This window comes from Cucumis sativus, chromosome 7, assembly GCF_000004075.3.
Source record: "Cucumis sativus cultivar 9930 chromosome 7, Cucumber_9930_V3, whole genome shotgun sequence".
Classification (NCBI taxonomy): Eukaryota; Viridiplantae; Streptophyta; class Magnoliopsida; order Cucurbitales; family Cucurbitaceae; genus Cucumis; species Cucumis sativus.
Window position 1 is genome coordinate 13,222,113 of NC_026661.2, and position 24,322 is coordinate 13,246,434.

Consider the following 24,322-nt stretch of genomic DNA (forward strand, 5'->3'; position numbering starts at 1 on the left):
CGATCTTCCAATCGTTAGACAAGAAGATAAAGGAGAAGTCAAGGCTAAGTATTTTGTGTGAGTGGCAAAATGATTTACATGTTTGTTTTGTATACTACACTGTTTATTTTACAAGCTTTGTTTCAATGTAACAATGTGATTTTATTACCTATCTTTGGATGATCAAGTATGATTTATGAATCATACTTATGTGATTGTTAAGATCTATTTTCTGAATGTTTTCTGAAAGTAAAGTGAAAGGGGTAAATGTTTCCATGAACTGAGTATTCTTTAAAAGATGGAAAAACGTATTTTATAAATGGTGGTGAATGATTTCTCATATGATTTATAACCCACTAGTTGATCCTTATTCTGAAAAGTGATGTTTATACACGATGCATGTTGAGTGTTTTTTTCTCTGTGTTGATGATTATTTAATGTCTTATTAATTGTGTTGATTTATGTTATGAGTAAGTAGTGATACTGTGTTGTATGGTTGTGGCGTGATCTATCGCACGGTGTTAGATGGAATCCTAGGTAACTCGCCTGATACTTTGATAGCGAATCCTAGGTTAACAAGGGGAGATTCTCAAGTCTTAGAATGAGCTTGCGATTGTGATTGTTATATGAATTGGTAACTCTGTATGTGGTTGTTGATTTGTGGTGGTTATATGTTGTGCGTTAATGATAACTTATAGAAATACAAGTTATTATGGCTTTTGAGATAGAATAATGCAACCAAAACACATAGCAAAAGTGTCAAAATGTGTATAATATGTTGAAAATCCACAAATATTTGAAATGCACTTTACATAGGCCTTCATACATGTTTTACTGCATTTTCGATGACTTAACACATGCTAAAGAACAAAAAGAAGAAGCTGGCAAATCGTAAGGGAACTCTCGAAAAGGCTAGGCAAAAAAACCAAATGAAATCACTCGAGAAGTGATGTGACCTATTTACAAAGATTGCTTTCGACGCTGACACAACTAGAAGAATAATTTCCTGACTAAAAGTTGTCTATAAAAAGCCTTCTTCTACACCATTTAGAAAGATGACCTGAATGGGTCAAATCCTTAGAGAGAGGTGGAAAGGAATAATATTTTCTCCACTTGTAAAGAGCTATTCTTCTTCTTTTCCGGTCAAATTGTAAAGTGAAAGCTTGTAGTTTGGGTAGAAAATAATCCATCTTCCACTTCACCCAAACTTGTAATCTTTTTCAATCTCTTTTCTTTCCATTTTTGTATTTCTTTGTAATATATGTTGTTCATATTGTACAATGGTCGAAGGACCACATTATTTAATATATATTACATGTTTGTACCTTTTTAATCCATCATATCTTTACTTTTCATCTGTCAATGTGTTATTCGTAGTTTAGGTTTGTGACAAGTTCTTGATAAGAAGTTCAGCACATCATGCTTATCACGTTAGTTGATCTATTTTCATCATTTGGCCAATGCATATCATCAACTATCAGAGAGGGCAAGTAGCAAGGATAAGGCTAACACACATAAGGAGGAGTTTTGAGACAAACTTTACCTTAGCGAGACAACTTTCAACATTTGTATCCCGACAGGTGAACAAGTGTGAGCATTAGGCACCGAGAGGTTGTTGTCCTTAAACGTGAAGCTCTATAAGCTTTATAAGTGAACTAAGTTAAGTCACTTAGATTCTGAAAGGTGACCATGTGTGACATTTAAAGACTCCAAGAGGAGCTCACCTTAATCATAAATTAGTTAAGAAAGCCATATCACATTGAGACTTTCATGGCTTAATCATCTAGTAATACTTAGACTTTTCTTCACTCTTTCTCTTATGCAAGTTAGTTCACATTTTCATCTCGCAAACATCTTAATCTCTCTTTATAAGACTCTCTAGACATACATAAGTAGATTTAGTTTAAGTTAACATTTTTGCATACTGTATAAAGATTCTTTTATACCGCTCGATTGATAAGCAGACTTTAAAACTAAGCTTTGATATCAATTTCCTATGTTCGACCCTGGTTCATCCAGAAAAATCTACTAGTTCGCTTACACTTGGGTAAGCAGTAGGAAAACTTGTACTCAACGAGGACTTAGCTATTACACGATGAAGAGGTACATAGTAAGTATTTTTCATATAATAATAATGACGAATGACTTATTGCATAGAATTATTCATGCACATATACAATCCTAAGTCCAAAATTCTTCCACCAGTTAACTGTTTGCCGTGACGAACCTTATGTGTTATGACTTACTGTTTATTAATCTATGAATATTTCTTGTGTTTTTCCATAAGGTTTTCTTAAAACCTATTGCTCACTAAGTCCGTTTGACTTACATTTTAAGTGTTTATCCTCTCTAGGTTGTCAAGGGTTGAGGCCATGTGAAGGTTGGTTCTAAGACTGTGTAGCCAAGTGAAGGAGGGAAGTCAGAGTATTTCTATAGTCTTACATGGCTCGTTAGCCACAGAAGTTTTTGTTACACCTAAGGATTCAGTTGGAGAAATGGCTAAGATTGGAGTCTTATACTGCAGGACACCTTGGCGCAAAGAGAGACACTTTGGTAGAAAGAAGAAGAACGTGAGAAGACCATAGATGATTTATTTTATGCAAAGAAAAGTGTAATTTTAACATGTACTTCTATAAACATTAAGTTAATAAAGGGAAGAATTTAAGTATTTCGCTAAGTTAATTCCTTGAGTTGTTTCTGCTGTAAAAGAGGTGATGATCTCTAGGGCTCAAGTAGAAGAGCTTCGCGAAGAGACGAAATAAAAGAGTTGTTTAGCTTACTGCACACTTAACGTGTTATCTCACAAGAGGTATGTGTTGAATGTCTAGGCAGTTCACCCTCTATTTGGTCGCTATAAGTGGCATTTGGGACGGGGCGTGAAACTTTGGTGAATGACAGTTTTATTAAACATGTTTTTTCTAAATAGCTATGCATAAATCTTTGACTTTTAAAAATATTCAAGCAATTGAACATCATTTCATAAACAAGTATCTTGAAACTTATAAACGTTTGAAATACATATCATAAACGTTACTTGTTTGTTAATCTATAACATAAAATATGGGTGTTGGTACACCTTACCGTCAATGACATACTTCTCTTAACATAGGCATAGTTCTAATTGTAACATTCTCCACATAGGCACAATAAATTGCATTTTCACCAATAAACAAGTAACATAGGCTCTTCAGCCTTCATATAAGTAACAGAAAACCAATATATGCACATAAACTGATCATAAAGAGTAACATAAAATATACAGGCATAAATTCATGAACACATACTTGAAATCTTAGCTTTGAACACATGCTTGCGTTAAATCTCTTTCAGATCTCATATTCATCAGTTATACTTGGAAATAGTTAATAAATCACGCTTACATAAACTCATGTTCTTTAAACATACATTTTTGAAACTTATACTTAAACTCATGCTTTGCAAATCATTAATTTCTAAATCAGTAAAGAGATATCATTTAGAATTCTCAAACATGCTTAGAACATTTAGCTTTAGACTCATGTTTATAATTAAACATTGAAAATCATTTTGTTGCTCACAAACTAGTAGCTCAACTCATTAGTTTAGAAATTCCTCTTTCCTTTTCTTGAAGGAATTAATATTCCATATTATATTCCTCATAATTGAAAATATCAAGAAATAAACCAAAAAGCTCAAAAACTTCCGAAAACCACTTTTAACTTAAGGCCACTGCTCATGTCATGACACCATTATGGGCATGCGCGCGCTCGCATAGGCAGGCCATGGCATGGCTCTGAGCAGCCCTAGCTAACCTCACAGCCACGTGCCCCAGGCACTTGTCTTGCGCTAACTCCTACCCTGTTTTGCTGCAATGCTAGCACACTCAACGCTCAGCTCGCCTAGCCTTGTCCCCCAGTCTCAACGTCTAACCTTGATAGACTTGGGTAAAGCTTTTGATTCACCTTCGTAAGTTCAAACTTTACTTAGGAAAATCATAACTAAAACTTCAGAACTCTAATAAAGAAATTTCCTTCTACAAACTTATTTCTCATTCTCTCAACTACATTACCTCAAAGTTATAGCTCCTAATTCAAAGAAATAAGCTAATATAGCCTCTAGAGAATCAACACTGCTCAATTTCACTCCAGAAAATGACCTTCTAGGCTTTTCTTCAATGGTTGAAGGATCCTTCTCGCATCCTCTTTGTTCGGCATTTGAACCCCTAAAATTAGACTCATATTGGAAGCATTTGTAATTGGAAGTATCCAGGCACGAGTGAATTGAGAGAACTTCCTTCTTCAAAGTTCTCCTAAATACTATCTCTTGCATGGCAGTCTGAAGACACCTCTTACATTAATCCTTGTCATTTTCTAGATTCTACGATAGTGTGCTTATTTTGTTTATGAACATAAACCTCGAGTCACGTGAAATCTTTAGAAATAGACCTAATTTAAACATTTCATTGAAGGTGTGACAACACCTTCATTATCATGTTAACGTTAGATACTTCATCAAGTTTGTTAAAACAAACCACCCAAATCTAAGTTATTAGTAAGCTTCTAAACCATCCAACCTCTTGTTATGCAAATTCTAAACCCAATGAAATTAGAAATGAGATTAGGGACTAATTTGAGGTTAGAAATTCATGATTAAAAGTGTGTTCCTCATCCTACATGAATTTAGGAGTGGATATAGACGTTTAGTTGGAAGATTAGTTTATTTATTTAATTTTTTAACCAAACTTGTTAAAATGTGTTGATGGTAAGGGAAGTTTTGAGATGTTGAGTTAGTTATTACACTTAATGACTATTATAATCAGTGGGTTGTAACAGTTGGTAGATTATTGTAATAGTTTGTGGTTGGGGTGCAAATCTTTGTAGTTTGAGTTATAATAGTTTGTGTTTGAGACAGAAAATAGTAAACAGGATAGCAAATAAGAAAGATATAACGAGTAAAAAGGGTTTTGAAGTAGTATTTACCCTATACTTAATTGTAAGTAATAAATCATGAGCTTCATTATAATAACTTCACTCTACAACTTTTAGTTGGTGTTCCGAACTAATCCTAAAGATATAGGTATATGAAAAGTAAAATCGAGAATAAAGATATCCACCTCATCTTCGGCAAACGTTGTAGCTATAAATCTAATAGGTAACATTATTTAACCATTATATTTTTCATTTTGCTCTTAGATGTTCTTCATCACAATTTAATTCCCTAAAAGTATTGAATTATGTTCAAATAAGCACATCCCATAGTAATGGAAGGTGTAACTAAAATTTATAATCCCCATAACTCATGGCAATTTCTCCTTTCTATCTTATCCTCATTCGGACAGGTTACCCACTAATTACAAGAGAACATTTATAATTTCAACTTTATGTTTGGAAAAAAACGTGAATATAATGCTTTCCAAACATAATTCTTTACTTGCATGATTAAATTGATGTTGGTTACTTATCATTCTAAACATGAATGGTTCGATTCTTATTTTAGTTTGTTATCATGATGTACATAACAATGATAGAATGATTATTGGTATTGAAAAACCTAGATAGTAAGTAATATAGATGAGATAATGATATAGCTTTTAAGGCAAAAGTTGTGTAACTTAAACTATATACGTGTACAATTAGAAGAGAGTTAGAATATGTTTTATTTATATATATATATATATATATTATAGTGAAAAGTAAGAGAGTCTGAACTCAATTAATTACTTGATAAAGTTGAATTGTCTTAAAACTTTCATGTTCACAATGATTAGAGAGATGAAATATGTTTTTTGTTTAGAATTTTGTGAAAAAGTAAGACACTACATAATGAAAGCTTGAGATCATTTGTTGAATGCTTTTTAGTTTGTTTGATTGCTACATTTTTGCTATTAAGTACTTTGTGTGCGGTACCAAAGAGCTTGTACTACAATACCCAAATATATATATAATACTAGAATAAATAGATGAACATTTTCAAATATCATAAAAACAATTGTGCATTTTAATTCTTTAAGAGAATTTTCAAATAATAATATATAAATAAAATTAAAAAATTAAGTTCAAATTTCCTCTTAATTTGATGATACTCCATAGCAAATGAGATTCAAACTCAGAAACTTGGAGTTTTGAAGGGGTACAATCACTATTTAGTAACAATATAGCATTATTTAATATATATTATAATTTAACACTTCAAAACTAATATTAAAATATAAAAATCGAAAATATCCCTCTAGCCCCTTAATAAATTTGTCCCTAATGTGCATAGTGAATAATAAATATAATGAACAAATACTTTGTAACTTTTATTTTATTTTATTTTTGTAATTACTTCTTTTACACTGAAGATTCGTTTATTTTCTGGAAGTTGTTTAAAATATATTTAAAAATCTATTTTGATTAAGTTCTAAACATTTTAATTTGTTTTTTAAATAACTTATTTTTTAAATTAAATATTTAAAAATGTAATTCAAACTCAAATTATGTTTAGACATTATTTATCCAAACTAAACATAAATGTTAGAGGTTATATAGAATAACTATTTTTTTTATTATTATTGTCAAAGATTGTATTTTTCTTTCACAATTCTTATAACTACCTTTCTCTCTAAAATACAAATAAATATATTTTAAAAATTTAGTTTAAAAAAATTGGCTTTAATGTTAGAATTACAATAATATTAAACAAATTCATAGTTACAGGTGGTGTGTTTAAGCAAACTAAAATCTACCATTCAAAAAATAAGACCCAATTTATTAACCATTTGATTATTAAAAAAAAAAAAAGAAAAAATTTAAAGTTTATAAAAACTACTTTTACGTTTAATTTTGTGACCTCATAAGCATAATTTTTTTCTTTGATAATTTTTTAGCATATTAATATTTTAATTACATATTTTTTGAATAAAAAATTAAATAAATGATTCAAGTAACCTGAATCTAACTCAAACTCAAATATTTAATGAATAGATTAGATTGGATTCATTATTTAATAAGAATTATTTGGGTTAAAAAGGTTCGAGTTGAACAATTGGTTTGTCTATATTTCAACTCAAGTTAGTGAGTACTTGGAGGTTTGAAAATATTACATATCTAATAGCTATTTTTTTAATTTGAGAATGTAAATAACTAGAATCTTAAATGCCAAAATTATAGATATATGAAAGTATAGATGTCCGACATTTTTAGATTATTGCATTTATTTTGTAGGAATTATTTTTAGATACCTAAAAAATATTTTGATTTTAATGAGGTTGTTTAGTAGAATTTCTAGTTGGGAATATTTTTTTAAAATTTAGTTGGGAATGTGTTAAATTTACATAATGTCCCCATGATGACATTTTTCACTATTTATTAATTTATAATTAATTTGATATAATTTTAAACTTAGGAAAATTTTATTATTAATTTTTATAATTAATTTGATATAATTTTAAACTTAGGAAATTTTATTTATTAATTTATAATTAATTTGATATAATTTTTAAACTTAGGAAAATTTTAAAAAGGTAAGATTCGACGAAATAAGTATAATAAATTTTGTCTTTGAGTGGTTTTCTTCTATGAAACGTAAATAGTTTGTCAAATTTTTTCTATTTTTGAAAAAATCGTTTAATTTATAAAATATATTTGTTTTTATTGATTTCAATTTATTTTTAAATTAATACAATTTGTATTATTTTTATACGTTGTTTCTCTCAACAAAATAATATATCATAATTTAAGAATTTTTATAAAATAAATAATAATTTAAAACTGAATTTGAATATATGGTTAAAAATAATAAGAATTACACTATAAATTAAAATATTTACAAACTATAGCAAAATTTAATATTTACAAGCTATAGCAAAATTTTGGATTCTATCGATTATAGTCTTCTATCACTATAGTATATCAATGACTATTAGTGATAAAATTTGTTATAGGTTGGTTGTAAATATTTTGTAAAACATACTATTTTTTAATATTTTTTAATTAATTAATTATATATATATATATATATAACATAAAAAATAATTTTAAAAAAACAAATGTAATCGAGAGATGTTGGGAATGAAACTCATGCATCTAAAACTTTTCAATGCCTTTCGTTCATCTAGACATCCTAAGATGTTCGAAAATCTCCAAATGTTGGGGCATCTTACAATACTCCAAAAGAAATACGGTAGCTATAATAGATTGAACGATTATATTTATGTAAAAATATCAAAGATGCTATGAAACAAACGACCTTTAGTTCTTAAGTTTTGGGTTTGACTTTAATTTAGTTTACACGTTTCAAAATTTTACAATTTTTCATTTTAAGTTTGAGTTTTTTTTTTCAATATAGTCCATAGGCTTCTAACTATGAGATGACAGTCGCCACTACCAAAATGAAACGATTAAGGAGGCATGATAGGCGATCAAGAGTGCAAGTTCATCTCCGGACGTCCTTCGCTACCTGAGGGGGGAGATAAGACAAACATTTAAAAGGATAGACCAAAATTGTCTAGTGAGTGAGGTCTTTTATCTAATAAATCAAATATTCTAAACATAGGCAGTATAATAACATGTATTCTAAAGCATCATTATTCTTTGATCATGAGTCATCTCGCGTCATAAGTCTTCTCATCTGCCTCCTAGCAAACTCGCCTTAATATTCTGTAAGTTGAGTTAAGTCTTTGTACCCTTACCTTGGCTCAAGCGTTTACCACACTCTTTTGCCAAGTTGTAGCTAGGCAGAGTAGACTCAACACCTTTAGCATGACGTATTAGCTTCTCTACCCATTACAGGTCTTCCATTGTCAAATCACACGACAAGTAAAACGCATCTCATACCAGTTCATACAACAAGTATGAGGCATCACATCCAAGATCACACAACATGGATAAGACATCCCACCCAAGATTACACAACATGGATAAGGCATTCCATCCCAGATTACACAACATGGATGAGGCATTCCATTCCAGATTACACAACAAGGATGAAGTATCATAATTTGTAGGGTATAGTGACATTATATTTTAGTCTTACTAAATATATGTATTCCTTATAATTCCATCATTTATCCCATTCAAGCAACCATAAGAGTACTAGAATATATGCACCCACACACACATATATATACACCATGCTTTAGGCATGACCACATATTGAAAGAGTATCTTCAAATGTATTTGCTTCTAGAAGGTCGATTGCAAGACATTCTTTATTTATAAAGGTTTACTACCACATGCATTTTCAAGTTATTCATTGAATTATAACTTTACACGTATCATTTTACCATCTTGGTGTACTATGCAGCAAAACCAAGCTAGAAACATAAGCCAACGGTCAACCCTTGATTGGACATTCCATCGAGACACAAAACTTGTCATCTCAAAAAGTCAAACTCTTCCTCATTTTATCTTCTTGAGAAGTTAAACTCCTCTTTCCCTCCTCTTTCTTTCTTGCAACAAACTACAACAACCTACTTCTTTTCTAACTTCTCTTCGCGTTACTCCACCCAATCACCTAACTCTTCTTGCAATAGAACTCCTTTGTCGTGCCAACTTTTCCTCCATCACTTTCTTTCAACGTGACTTTCTTTCCTTCTAATTTTATTTTTAGAATGATCAATATTTTTATTTTAGAAGGATCATCCCACTCCTCAACGCCTTTCTTCTTCCATAGGATTCCCTCTTCCAGATTTGGGCCTTATAGGTGTCCCATAGGATCCCTACTTTTAGACCGATACTAATGGTCCTTTGACTATTAATTTTACTTTTAGGTTCACTCTATGATTGATGTATGTTTCTACGGGACCATAAGACTAATATGACTCGAGGTACCTCATAATAGGAAGTTAAATGTTCACCTAGTGGGTCTCTTATTAGCAGGAAAAGGCAAGCTGACGATCTACAAGAAAGACTCGTGACATGTCATATAGAGACTTTATGTGTAGTCTATAAACTTTAAAATAAAGAACTGCCTATCAGTTATGACAAAAACAATCATCAAAACTAAAAAACATGAAAACAACAACAAAAGTAATCAACTAGAGCCCACCTTTTACATTATCATACCGATGGATTACTTTGCAATTGATGTAAACATGGTCTAAGTGTATTGTTTTTAGTTTAGATGTAATAAATTTGCAAATGTATTCGGTTCATATATATTCATTTCTCTCAATAATATTTAGTGAAAAATTGAAGTTAATAGTTTAAATCTTGAAACTTAAGGACCAAATTGAAATAAAAACTCAAATCTCAAAGATACAATTGTAACATTATTTAAAATCTATAAACTAAATTAAAATTAAATTCAAAACCTAAAAACAAGTATATTTTCAACCTAAAGACGAAAAAGAAAATAGTCTAGAAAGATATAGACAAAATTTTCAAATTAGAACATAAAAAAGTTATAGCAAATAACATATTTTAGGAAATGAACTAAAAATACATTTTAGGAAATGAACTAAAAATACAGTGCATAGCGCATAGATAAGTATATTTGTAAAAATAGTAAACGTTAACTAGTCAATTGGTAAAAAAATTTAAAATTTCAAGTTTGTTATTAGTGGATAGCGTTGATAGAAATTATCACCAATAGTTGATATCAATGATAGCAACTGATAGCAAATTTTTCGAATTGGTTGATACTATTAGTGATAACAACTTATAATAACTATTAACTACTATCAATGGTTGGTTTGTTCATTTCAATGCTTGGACTTAAGGGTTTCAATTATGTTTAATGCAGTTGCAATACATCACCAAGTCAGGTCATTGCACGTAATGCGCTCACCGTAACTCTCTATAACACGTGCTTGCGATGGGTTATGGGGTATGATCATAGCATGTGAGGTGCACATAATGTACATCTTCATTGTGTGATTCTTAGGTCCTCATTGAGTACAAGTTTTTCTACTGCTTGCCCAAGTGCAAGCGAGCCATTAGGTTTATCTGGGTGATCCAGGGTCGAAAATAGAAAATTATTTTAGATATTAGTTTTAGGTTATGCTCTTCATTTAGATAGGTTGGAAGAATTAAAGAATAACAAATGTAATAATTAGCTAATTACAGAATGAAAGTCTGTAAAGCATCACGAAGAGAGATAAAAACACGACATCTAACTTGCACTAGAGAAAGAGGGTAGGAATGTCCGCTTGATATCATTTGGATAGATAACCTTAATGCGATATAACTTGCTAGGACATACTTGTGATTAAGGCATGCCTCTCTCGAATGCATATATGCCATACATGACTACTTTTCAGAGATCTATATGACCAAAAATGTATAAGCGAGTTATGTCTAGAAGAAACCACTTATGCATCTTAGAGTATTTCGTAATTAAGGATGGTTACTTTTTAGGAACCCCTGTTCACACTTGCTCTCCTTTCAGGATCCAAATGCTAGAAACACTTTTGCGGAGAGGCAAAGTTTCTCTTTACGCGTGTTAATGAAGTTCTAGTTACTTTTTCTCTCGGGTAGTTAGCAACTTATGTTGGCCAAACATTCACAAAAGTACAATTAACACGTTAAAATGTATAAGCAATTGTTCTTATCAAGAGCTATTACTACTCAAACAATTGATAACACATTTACCTGGAGAAGAAGAGAGATAATGAATTGAACGATTATATTTATGTAAAAATATCAAAGAATGTGAGTATGAGATTGTAAAGAATATGTACAACATGAGGTATAAAATATAAATGAAAATAACAAAGATGGAAATAAGAGAAAAGGGATTGCTACTACAAGTTAGAGAATCAACGACAAATAATCTTTTTGTTCATCACGACTGCATATTTTCCAGGCAGCTTGCTCAAGTTCTCTCTCTCTGTGTCTATACAGACTTTCTTCGACCTATTTGGGTCTCCTCCTCTTGGTGGAGACGAAATGCTTGTATAGGCTGCTGTTCGACGAGAAACTTCTATTCCTCTAATTGTGTCGATGTTATTCTCTGGCCCTATGAGGTCATATCGTCCCAACTACCATTCTTGTCTTCTTGTGAGCTTTCATTGCTTGATGTTCTGGTTATTTGGCTGAAGTTGTTAATCGCCAAGTGAGATTCATCGCATAGCTCTTGTGTGATATGTCATGTATGAGGTGCTCCTTTATTCCTTTCCCACTTGTTCTGCATTAACTTGATAACAACGTAAAACAGGAATAACATTTATGTAAGCTGTATTTCTAAATACTTATGCGTTTACAACATAAGTTATGCGCTCTGATCATCTCCTTATGCGTTTTAACCTCATTATTCTAATAAAAAAAGTTACAATAACAGTCATTCTTGCATGTTATCACTGATAGCTATCAACGATAACTTTCAATTTGAAAAAACTTGGAAGGAACACTTGTAATGATGACAAATAGAAAGTTACCATTGATAGTAGTTATCGGTGATAGCAATTGATAGTAGCTATCAGTAATAACTGCCATAAGTGATAACTTTTAAGTTGAGAAATTTAAGAAGAAGCGTCTAAAACAGTGGTTACACGTGATTTTTTTAGTGTTGTACCAATTTTTGTGCTATATATGATATTATTTTATTAGGAGAATTTTTAAAAATGGTAGATTTTATAAAATATCTACAACTTATAGCAAATTCAATCACTAATAGTTACTGATATGATATAGTGATAAAAGACTATCAGTTATAGAATCCAAAATTTTGTTATAACTTGTAAATATTTTAATTTATTTTATTATTTTTAAAAATGGTCGATTGTATTATCTTTTACTTAAATGTGATGGAAGGAAAGTAGAAGATGGGTAGCATGAATATTAATAACAATTTTCACGAGTCAAAGTTTGAAAATAATATAATAGAATTTAAAAAACAAAAAACTATTATATAATTAAATATATAACATTTGAGTTATCATTGTTTTAAAAATTATATGTTTGACTTGCAATCTAACTTTGAAATTCTCCATTCTTTTTTAATATTTTTCTCAAAATTATCTCAATTTTGTTTTTTTTTTCCATTATCTATTAACATAGTTTTTTTTTTCTTTTCAATTCAACTTATTATATCACTATTTTTTAAAAATGGAAACTTATTTAATGACAACCAATTTTGTTTCTCGTTGATATTTTATTTTAAGGCATATGAATTTCTTTTTTGAGTAATACAAAATATGAATTTGGGACCGTTGAAAAATCAAACCTTTTCAATTAAACAATCTTATCATAAGCTTTTCACATGAATCTTTGACTAATATACATACCTTCATTTTTTATAATTTTTAACTAAAAAATTTAAAATTAAATTTATAAATACTTCTATTACTAAATTTTCATTGTTAATTTTTATTTTCTCTTTCTATGTATGTTGTTATAAAAACTAAGACTCCATTTCATAACGTTTTTGTTTCCTATTTCTTGCTTTTGTTTCTCAATTTTTAAGAAACATATATTCTAGATGATCGTTTTCGTTACTTGTTTCCAAATTTTAAAGAACGTTTCTCAAACTATTTTTTAATATTGGATAAGAATTGAGAAACGGTAGAAAGTAGTTTCTCCTAACTTTAAGCTACTAACCCAATAAGGTCTAAGGACTCTTTCAGTGAGAGAGCGAGGATACGGACTCAACCGCGGAGATTTTTTTTTAATGAACTCCAAATGAGTGATTCAAATTCATCCAGTTGCAAAACCCCCTATTTATTTATGGATGTTCATTGAACCGCGGAGGACGAGTCTTATTTCACTATCCGTCAAAAGGTTATGAAATAGGTCGACTGAGTGGAGAGGGGAGAAGGGAAGTGCATGAAATGAACAAACGGGACCTAAAAGTGGCTAGCTACTAATATATATATATAAAAGTAATACATAGCTAGCTACTTATAATAAAAATGGAAACATTTCCTTGTATTTCAAGAAGTAAATGGGCCCAAACTCTGGAAGCATTGAGACACTATTATATTGGGGTTTAGATCATACTATAATATATTTAACAACAACAATTCAAATAGAAGCATCTCAAATGCACAACATTACTACAAAATAATTATTTAATTAGTGATATTATATTATCTATTTTATACCTAAAAATCCAAGATTATAACCCTAATCTTTAACAACATAGTTAACATATTCATGAATACTCTACATGAGTTATAGTATATGAAAGGGTTTATAGTATATGAATAATGTCGAGTGTCTTATCTTGGTAACACTATAAATATGGTATTGAGATATTTTCGACCCTCAAAATTTGTTGGGTACTATTTTGAGACTTTAACTTAGCTATTGATCGATTGGTAATATATTTACTCGATTATACAATTCGAAGTACAAGATGTTGATATTTCTCTTTTAGAATACATGCTTCCCTTTGCCTTCTTCAATATTTTATAGGCTGACTTGTTGATAGAGTTTGAAACTTTTATTAGACAACCCTCGATGAACCTAGCAGAAAATTAATTTGAATTGCCTGCAACCTATTATATTCTTGTTTCTTATTTATTTACTTTTGAGAATAGTTAAATTGAAGTTCTAAATTGGTGAAATGAGAAGAAATTAAGTTAACCAAATCTTGTTGGGCTTCATTTGGAGTTGTTGTAGCTTTTAAAATAATTTCGGTGGATTTTGCTTTTTGAAAAATCAGACGTGGAACGAACTAAAATTGTGTTTGGTAAATTTTATTTTTAAATTAAAAGACTAGTTAGACAAAATAATCATAAGTTGATATAATTAAATTATGTAAACTAAAACACTTTTTATTTTGATAATTAAATTATAATTTATTACTAATTTTATTTAATATGAATTATTTGATAAAAAATTAAGAAAAATAATTGTCATAAAAAATGAATCAATTAAGGATTTGAAAATGTATGTGAAAAATATTATTACAATATATTTATTTGAACGATTAAGAGACCGTTTGGATTAAATTAAAAATAAAATATTTTTCAATAATACATTTTCTTTTAAACATTTTTTTTAAATGAGTTTAAAATTTAAACATTTAGTGTTTTGTTAGACTTTTTTATACGTGTTTATATGTGAATTTTGCCAAAAAAAACTATTTTGAAAAAAATGGTAGTGTTTGGCAAATTAAAATAATGCATTTTTTAAAAATTCATTTATAAAATAATATAATTTGGAGAAATCTTTAAAAACAAAACTCGCATATAAACACTTATAAAAAGTCTAACCAAACGTTAAGTATTTGAATTTTAAACTCATTTCTAAAAAAGTGTTTAAAAGAAAATATATTATTGAAAAACATTTTTTTCTTAATTCAATTCAAACGAACACGACGTCTACTTTGGTAACTTTTGATTTTTATTTTAGAAAATTAAGTTACTTCAATTGTAAAAATTGAGTTGAGTTTGATTTAGCAAAGAACAAAAGCAAAGCAATTAAAATTTTCAAAATCATTTCAAACGCAAACGGAGCATGAGTATTTATGTGGGTCTTATAGAAAAAATAAAAGGAAACAAGAAATAAAAAGGGATTTTTCAAATGAAATTTGTCTTTCTACTTATGTTAGTACCATGTAGGCTACTTGCTCCTCGATGCCATATTCACGCTCCTTGCTACTCGACGTGTGATACTCGTTGCACTTCTTAACCTAAACATTTAATATTATTTGAATTATATACTAACTATAGGATGTAGGCTACTTGTTACATGATACAAGCTATATGATATTTGATCACACTCTTAAAACTTGTATACTTAAAAAAATATCACATTCATTTCTTTGTTGTGTTACCGCACAATATGTTTACTCTCTCTCTCTAGTTTTCTTTAATATTATTTTTTGCAATATTCATTTCATTCTTCTTTTTTCGAACTTGTCTTCTATTCAACAGGTAAGAAACCCATCAACTTGAACTTTGATTCATCATCTGCGTATGACTATTTCGATTTTTGACACATGATATTCAAACTTTGTTTTGTCTTCTACACATGATAGTCTCCCTTCATTTCGTGTTTTGGGATAAATTTCCAATTCGTCTAGAAAAAAGAAGTTAAGGCTTACCTTTTCTATTTCATTTTTGTCAAGCACAATCATTTAGAAAGTGCATGTAACATAGTTTGAAGTGCATCATATAACGTTTAAAAGGAATAGTGTTAGGACTGTATTTGAATTAATTTTTATAGCTTAACTCTTCCCCTATTTCATCACTTATTACTAAATCTCTCATTCTATAGGAAATAATATTCTAGACATCACTAAGAGTCCAACGCAACGAAAATTGCTTAAAATGAAGCTAAAACGAACAATAACATGCAAAAAACGAACAATAACATGCCAAAACAAGATAAAGTGACATTTTCATAAAAAAACATAAGTCAAGCTTGCCCTTAACACCGTGGCACCGAAGTTTGATGCTTGAAGACAGAAGCAAAAAACAGTTGAACACCATAAAACCCAATCCAAAGTGTCATGACGTTCTGAACTCTAACGTACTAGGGTATGTATCTATCGTGGTTTTTTTCTTCGGATCGTACTAGGGTTTTTCACATGCACCTTGTGATTTCTTTTCTTCTTTTTTTCAATAAAAATAATATTAAACGTTTAAGTTAAGAAATGCAATCGAGTGACCCTAGAATACTCGAACTGAATTTAAGGGTAAGCGGGTAATTTCACATAGTGTTAGACTTGAGGGGAAGACCTCTTATAATTGAGTTTAGGAAAAATGGGTCAGATTTCTTTTTCACTTGGAAAAAGAGCCATCAGTCAAAAAAAAGAAAAATAGAAAAACAACCCAAAAAAAGAACCTAATTTCATAACTTCTTCTCGCCGCCCCCTTTCTGTCTTTCTCGCCAGCGGCTACTCTGCAAACCCACAAGCAGGGCCGCTGACCATAGACTCCGTCCACCTGTCTTTGTGTATCACACCTGCGCCCTCTTGCTCAACCATCGACGGCGGTGGTTTGTTGTCGACAAAACCCACAGATATAGCTTGCGAAGCAGACCTGCTTCAGACGCTCTTGCCCAGACCTTCGCGATAACGTTTCTCTCCGTTTTCTACAAGTTTCAGCGCTGATCCACACCTCGATTGGTCCCAAATCAGTTTACCCTTAACGTTTAAGGTTCAAACCTGCATGTTCGATCGTTTTTTAACACCAACCAGCAAAAATCGGATTTTTTTCAGTAAGATTTAATAAAATTTTCTTTTCGAATTGGATTGAAGTGTCGGAATGTAGCATTCGGAACCGTTGGAATTCATGAGTTGTTATGTGTGCCTCAGTTTCGAAGTGTTCAATTAAGTTCTATGAGTTTAACATGCCTGTTATTCTTTAACTCGTGTAGGTTTGTTGTTTATAGTTTTGTACTCATATGCGGTGATTGATTAAGCTTTAGGGTTGATTTTAGGTAAGAATTGCCCCTCTTGAACACTTTTGATTTCTTTGAGGAAGTTGACATTTGTTCAAGAAAGTGGATTTTTAATTGAGAATGGTAGGATTATTGACAGAGAGAGTAGTTTTCGTATCCTTCCAAGAGAGTATTGTGATTTGACAAATGTATGAAAGTATGTTTTAATGGGTTTTGCTAAATTAAAATTATTGATTGCTTTGAAAGATTTTTGGAAGTGTTTTGATTGATTTCAAATTATAAGCGTTTCCATTTAGGTTTCTTTACTTCAGATTGAAAAGTTGGATTGTTTAATTCGATGAATCTTTATGTTCAAATTATTTGAATTGTTTTAAATGTTTATGAAAGAATTCGTTTGATTTGAAAGGGCTATCCGGATATGCCATATTTTATTTTGGGGATTGTTTCTTGTGGTTGGTGGGGGCGTGTGCTAATGTGGCATCGGTGGAGAGAAGGATAACTTAGTGTTGCAGGGTTGAACAAGGAACCTAGTGATGTATGTGTCCTTGTTAGGTTTTGTGTTTCCTTTAGGCTTCAACTTTGATTTTCTTTATAAAAAAAATTATTCTGTAGGTGCCATCTTACTTGATTGGGACTCGTTCCCTTTTTGGAGGTTGGATTTTCGTACTCTTACATTCTTTCATTTTTTCTCAACAAAAGTGGTTGCTTATTTTAGTTATCTTTGACTCACTGCTTTTATTGTGGAAGATTAAGTTTTTGAGATTATCTTTGTTGTCTTTCCTTCTAGGCATATTTCGTTACTGAAGTTAGAAGGTCAAAGCAATGGTGAGGTTTAAAAACCGATACATGGTGTTTGAAGTTCTCTTGGATCCCAATAAAGACCTTAAAACAGATGATCCTATTATCATTACCCAATATAATGTTTCGAAAGCAATCAAGGATAGTATTCTTCTCAACTTCGGGGAATGTGGTTTTGCTTCTGCTCTTGGATCTTTTCAAGGTAGATAAAGCTGCATCTTACTAACACTTTCTTCAACTTCCATTTGTGTTAGTTAACATCATACGCAGATATATTTATATGGCTTGCCTTCTTGGTGTTTGTTTAGTTAAGTATGTAAATCCAATCACGAAGGTATGTATTATTAGAGCCTCCAGAGAGGACTACCAGAATGTCTGGGCTGCAATTACTATGGTGAGGAGTATCAGCAATTGCCCCGTTGTATTCAATCTACTGGACCTAAGTGGTAAGTTTGTATTCAATCTAAAGGCTTCTAGGGAAAATAGGTTTAAATTATGAATTGATATCTGAGTTACCATCTCTTATCAATTAAATATGACATAATATTTTGGATTAGAAAAGGAAATCTAGTAACCATCATGGATTGACATGTGATCAATAGCACCAATGTACAGTAAAATGTTTAAGAAGAAATGGGTTTAAACAATGATGACCAGATCTAAGAATTATTATCAACAACCAAATGCAGTAGACGGCCTAATGGTTGGCTAAGAACAGTCGAGATATGCCCAAGTTACTCAAGAACTAATATATATATATATATGTATATATAATTATATTGGGAAAACATTTAATTAAAATTTCTGGGTGTGTATCTGCACAGCATTCTTTTACGTAGTGACGAAAGTTACCCAAATGGTAAAAGGTGAATGGAAACTGCAAAAGTAAATTGTTTTTTGTTATACCTTTTTCAATTTTGATAATTGTGGAATTCAAATAACCAATGAAAGGCGTTGTTTTCATAAATAATAGACCTTTTGGGTTTTGTATACCCTGTGATTGGACCCTAATGTCCAATTGGATATCTTCGGATATTTCATTTCATCAATGAAATATCTGTTCTTATTTTTCTTTTTCCCCCTTGAGGAGAGGGGTTTGATAATATGATTTCTTACATTTGTGGCTCCAATGCACTTGAACAAATCATATTCACCAACTTTTATCTTTTACAGGAAATACAAGGGCTTGCAAGAACACCGCCTTGAGGCTCGAAGGATTGAAGTTTGAGCAATACAAACTTATGGTTGGACATTATCTTCCAGATAATGTAAATCTGCAAATGCAGAACTGTCTCGAGAAGATTGCAACTTTAGAAAACTGATTGTATTGTTGCCATTTATATGAAATCCATTTCCAGATAATTTTGATTAGATAGTTTACTTGAATCCCACACATCTTTATTCCCCTTGCATTCCCTGCCCCTTTGTATTTATTTCATTTGATTTTATTGCAGTTTTTGACCGTTGTACGAGAGAAGTAGCTGAATGGGAGAGTTACATGATTGGTAGCTCAATGAGAGAAGTAGCTCAAAGCAAAAATATTGAGTTGAGAGAACAGGAAAAATAGACTAACGTAATTTCTTTCTTACCTTACCAAAGAGATATTTATTATACATGGATGGGATATGTTTTTCCTATTTATAAACTGGACTTTTCTGTCTCATAAATTTTACTTAACTTCTAAGTTTGAATTATCATATTTTTTTAGGTGATCCTGACTGAATTTTCTAGAGGTCCTAATAAAAAATGGAGGACTTTAATCTATTGGAGAGGACCTTTCGTTGATTTTTATTTTTCTTCTTTATTGGTTTGTCAAACCACCAAACACTATGTTGACTATTCTAGCAAATTGATTTATTCAGACAGAATCTTCTTCATCATTGGCTTGGACTCTGGCAAATAAAAGATCAAGTTGGTCAAAGAATTGCCACAACTTTGATTAATCTATCAATTAGAGGCAGAGCTAGATTGAAATACACATTTAGAATTTGAGCATTAAAAAGTTGAAGTTCTAATTCGGAGTAATCTTGTGCTAACATCATTACTTGTGACATTAATTAAACTATCAGGTATTAATTTAGCACGACCTGCTACATGCAAACAACAATAAACAAAGACAATTCTCATCATCCTTTGCCCAACATGTCATTAAACATGATGTAATAGATATAATATATTTTAATTTTGAGCACCATGATAGATCCCCTATATGACATCAGTACAGCAGAAGGAAAAAAAAGAAATAAAAAGAAATATCACGCATACTTGAATAGCACGTGAGGGTTCGTCAAGGGAAGGGTTAGTTACCTTATTGTTGGTATAAATAAAAAGTAGTCGTGGGCGAGAAAGGCAATTAGGTTTTGTTTGAGAAAGTGAATTTCTGTTCTTCCTTGAGATAGAGGAAAACAGGAGAGGGATTTCATATTATAATTAGAATTTTCATTTCTATTCTATCATCAATAATATAGTAACAAATTCATACAAAGACTGGTTTTCATCAAATTGGTATCAAATCACTGATCTCGGGCAAGAAGAATGAAGATGGTGCATACTCGGATCGAAGAGAAGATGGAGACCTTTGACCAGAAAATATAGGACATTAAGAAAGAGATTAGTAAGATACTGACGATTGAAAAGATGTTGGCCGAAATATCCAAAAACATGGAGAGACAGAGTCAAATGATGCTATGAATTATGGAATCGGCAGTGTAGGACCGATCTGTGATGAGTGAGAAATTATTTGAGTTAACGATGCGCAATTCATCGGCGAAGGATGTGATCGAAGGCGAAGGATCATCAAGATAGGAGAACGAAACAAGGAAGGATGAAAAGAAAATAGATGACGAAAGTAATAGTGACCGCAACAAGTTCAAGGGGAGATGCCGCTATTTAATGGAGATGATCCCGATTCTTGGTTGTTTCGTGCAGAAAGGTACTTTCACATTCATAAACTTACTGAATTTGAGAAAATGATTGTATCTACTATTAGTTTTGAGGGTCCAACATTGAACTAGTATCGTTCTCAAGAAGAACGAGAGAAATTTGTAGATTGGGCAAATATGAAGGAAAGATTATTGGTGCGATTTCGATCCGTGAGGGAGGGATCGTTGTATAGAAGATTTTTTAGAATTCAACAGAAGACGACGATAGAGGAATATCAAAATTTATTCGATAAGTAGGTAGCTCCTTTGTCGGACCTATAAAAGAGGGTGGTAGAAGAGACATTTATGTCCGAATTGAAACCATGGATCGAAGCGGAGATGAATTTTTGTGAGTCGAAGGAATTAGTACAGATGATGCGAATCGCGCAAAAGGTGGAGAACAGGGAGGATATACGTAGGGAAGCAAAACTTTCTGAATATTCTAGAGAAAAGGTGTTGAACTCCCAAAATAGCACTAAGGCTAATACCAATGCGAATACAAGAGAAAACAAAGTAGGAATGAATTGATCAATAAGAACTACTACTCTACGAGGAACAACAAAAGAGGAAGTACGAAAGGAAGGACCGACGAAGCATTTATCTGATGCTGAGTTTCAATCTAGAAAGGAGAAGGGGTTGTGCTTCCGCTGTAATGAGAAATACTCTCATGACCACAAATGCAAGATGAAAGAGCAAAGGGAATTGCGAATGATTGTTGTGAAGAAAGAAGGTGAGGAGTATGAAATTATTGAAGAAGGAGGAATGGATCAGAAAGAATTGAATGCCCTTGAGGTCGTAGAGGAGAGTCAAGTGGTGGTGGAATTATCCATTAATTCTGTGGTGGGATTATCCAACCCAGGAACAATGAAGGTAAAAGGGGTGATACAAGGGAAGGTGGCTATAATACTAATTGATTGTGAAGCCACATACAATTTTATTTCAGAGAAATTAGTGAAAGAGTTGCAACTGAGTACAAGAGAAACGTCGAATTATGGAGCCATTTTGGGTTCGGGCACTGCAGTCAAAGAGAAAGGAATTTGTAAAGCTGTTGAATAAATGTTGGGAGATTGGAAGGTAGTGGATGAGTTTTTACCCTTGGAGTTGGGAGGGGTAGATGTCATACTTGGAATGCAGTGGTTGTATTCCTTGGAAACGACTGAAGTGGATTGGAAGAATTTGATATTGACATTTATCCATCAGGGGAAGAAGGTGATAATCCAAGGAGATTCGAGCCTAACCAAGGCCAGGGTCAGTCTTAAGAAGATGATGAAAACATTGGGAGAAGAAAATCAAGGCTTCTTAGTCAGTGCATGGCCTTAGAGAGAAGTGAATCATTAGAAGAAGTAGAATCATGGGAGGAAGAATTAATAGTAGAAGAATCAGTAACTGTGATACTAAAAAGTTTTAAAGATGTCTTCGAGTGGCCCGAAACATTTCCTTCTGGAAGAGCAATTGAACACCATATTCACCTTAAAAAAGGAATGGATCTGGTGAATGTGAGACCATATCGTTATGCATACCAACAGAAAACGGAAATGAAAAAGTTGGTAGAGGAAATGTTGTCATCAGGGGTAATCCGACCAAGTACAAGTCCTTATTCAAGCCATGTGTTGTTGGTAAGGAAGAAAGATGGAAGCTAGCAATTTTATGTTGATTATTGAGCTTTGAATAATGTGATTGTGCCAGATAAGTTTCCTATCCTGGTGATTGAAGAAATGTTTGATGAGCTGAATGGAGCTACCATGTTTTCAAAGATTAATTTAAAGGTTGGATGTGAAAAAGACAACATTTAGAACTCATGAGGGTCATTATGAGTTTTTGGTAATGCTCTTTGGGTTAACTAATGCTCCAGCAACGTTTCAATCATTGATGAATGTTGTATTTAAACCATATCTTAGAAAGTTTGTCATAATATTTTTTTATGACATACTAATATTCAGCAGTAACCTCACGACCCATTTGAACCACATAAAGTCAATTTTGAAGATATTAAGAAAGAATGAGTTGTATGCAAAAAAAAAAAAAAAAATGTAGTTTTGCTAAGTCTAGAGTGGACTACTTGGGACACATTATTTCGGAGAAAGGAGTGGAGGTTAATCCAAAAAAGATCAGAGCCATTAAAGAATGACCCCTTCCAATGAATGTGAGGGAGGTAAGGGGTTCTTGGGTTTAACTGGTTATTATCTGAAGTTTGTGCAACATTACGACACGATGACAGCTCCATTAACATAGTTATTGAAGATAGGAGGATTTAAATGAACTGAAGAAGCTCATGAGGCTTTTACTAAACTTCAGCAAGCTATGATGTCTCTTCCTGTTTTGGCATTATCTGACTTCAGCATACCCTTTGAGATAGAGACAGATGCGTCTAGGTATGGATTGGGGGCTGTGTTAGTACATAATAAGCGACCTATTGCTTATTACAACCATACTTTAGCAGTCCGAGATAGAGCTAAGTCCGTTTATGAGAAGGAGTTGATGACAATAGTTATGGCAGTACAGAGGTGGCGTCCATATTTGTTGGGCATAATTTTTTTAGTGAAAACGGACCAAAGATCACTCAAGTTCTTGTTGGAACAAAGAGTGATACAACCTCAGTATCAAAAGTTGATATCCAAACTCTTAGGGTATTCGTTCGAAGTGTTATATAAAACTAGACCTTGAGAATAAAGCGGCGGATGCACTATCCAAAATGCCACCTACGGTTCATTCGAATCAGTTGACGGCTCCAAACATAATCGATGTTGTTGTGATTAAAGAAGAGGTAGACAGTGATGAGAAGTTACAGAAGATTAGGGAGGAGTTAGAAGAGAAGGGCGGAGATCCAAATAATAAATTCTTAGTGAAACAAGGCATGCTGATATATAAAGACCGATTGGTGATATCGAAAACTTCCAAATTGATTCCTATGTTTTTACATACATACCATGATTCAGTATTTGGAGGACATTCAGGGTTTTTGCGGACTTATAAAAGATTGACTGGGGAATTGTATTGGGAAGGGATGAAACAAGATGTCAAGAAATACTGTGAGGAGTGCATAATATGTCAACGAAATAAGACATTAGTTTTGTCTCCAGTCGGGTTGTTGACACCATTAGAAGTACCTAATAGAGTAGGGAAGATATTTCCATGGATTTCAGTGAAGGGTTACCGAAGGCTAATGATTTGGAAGTCATATTTGTGGTGATTGATAGATTTAGCAAGTATGGACACTTCTTGCCACTTAAGCATTCTTACACGGCTAGAACTGTCTGAATTTTTGGTTAAAGAAATAATACGACTGCACAGATTTCCTAAATCCATATTTTCGAATAGAGATAAGGTATTCCTAAGCCATTTTTGGAGAGAATTGTTCAGGTTGGCTGACAC

At 31.9% G+C, this 24,322-nt stretch overlaps 1 protein-coding gene across 2 annotated transcripts; it reads left to right on the forward strand.

Annotated features, from left to right (window-relative positions):
- Nucleotides 1–16,648: 16,648 nt before the first annotated feature.
- On the forward strand, nucleotides 16,649–19,666 carry LOC101220274 (probable ribonuclease P/MRP protein subunit POP5). 2 transcript variants are annotated; one of them, XM_011660791.2, is made up of 4 exons: nucleotides 16,649–16,987; nucleotides 18,019–18,231; nucleotides 18,338–18,475; nucleotides 19,203–19,666. In XM_011660791.2, the coding sequence occupies exons 2-4, from the start codon at nucleotides 18,054–18,056 to the stop codon at nucleotides 19,349–19,351; spliced, it is 465 nt and encodes a 154-aa protein (XP_011659093.1). In that variant the 5' UTR covers nucleotides 16,649–16,987; nucleotides 18,019–18,053; the 3' UTR covers nucleotides 19,352–19,666. The 2 variants fall into 2 exon arrangements, with proteins under 2 accessions (XP_011659093.1, XP_004139703.1); XM_004139655.3 differs by having other exon boundaries at nucleotides 16,650–17,048.
- The last annotated feature ends 4,656 nt before the right edge of the window (nucleotides 19,667–24,322 follow it).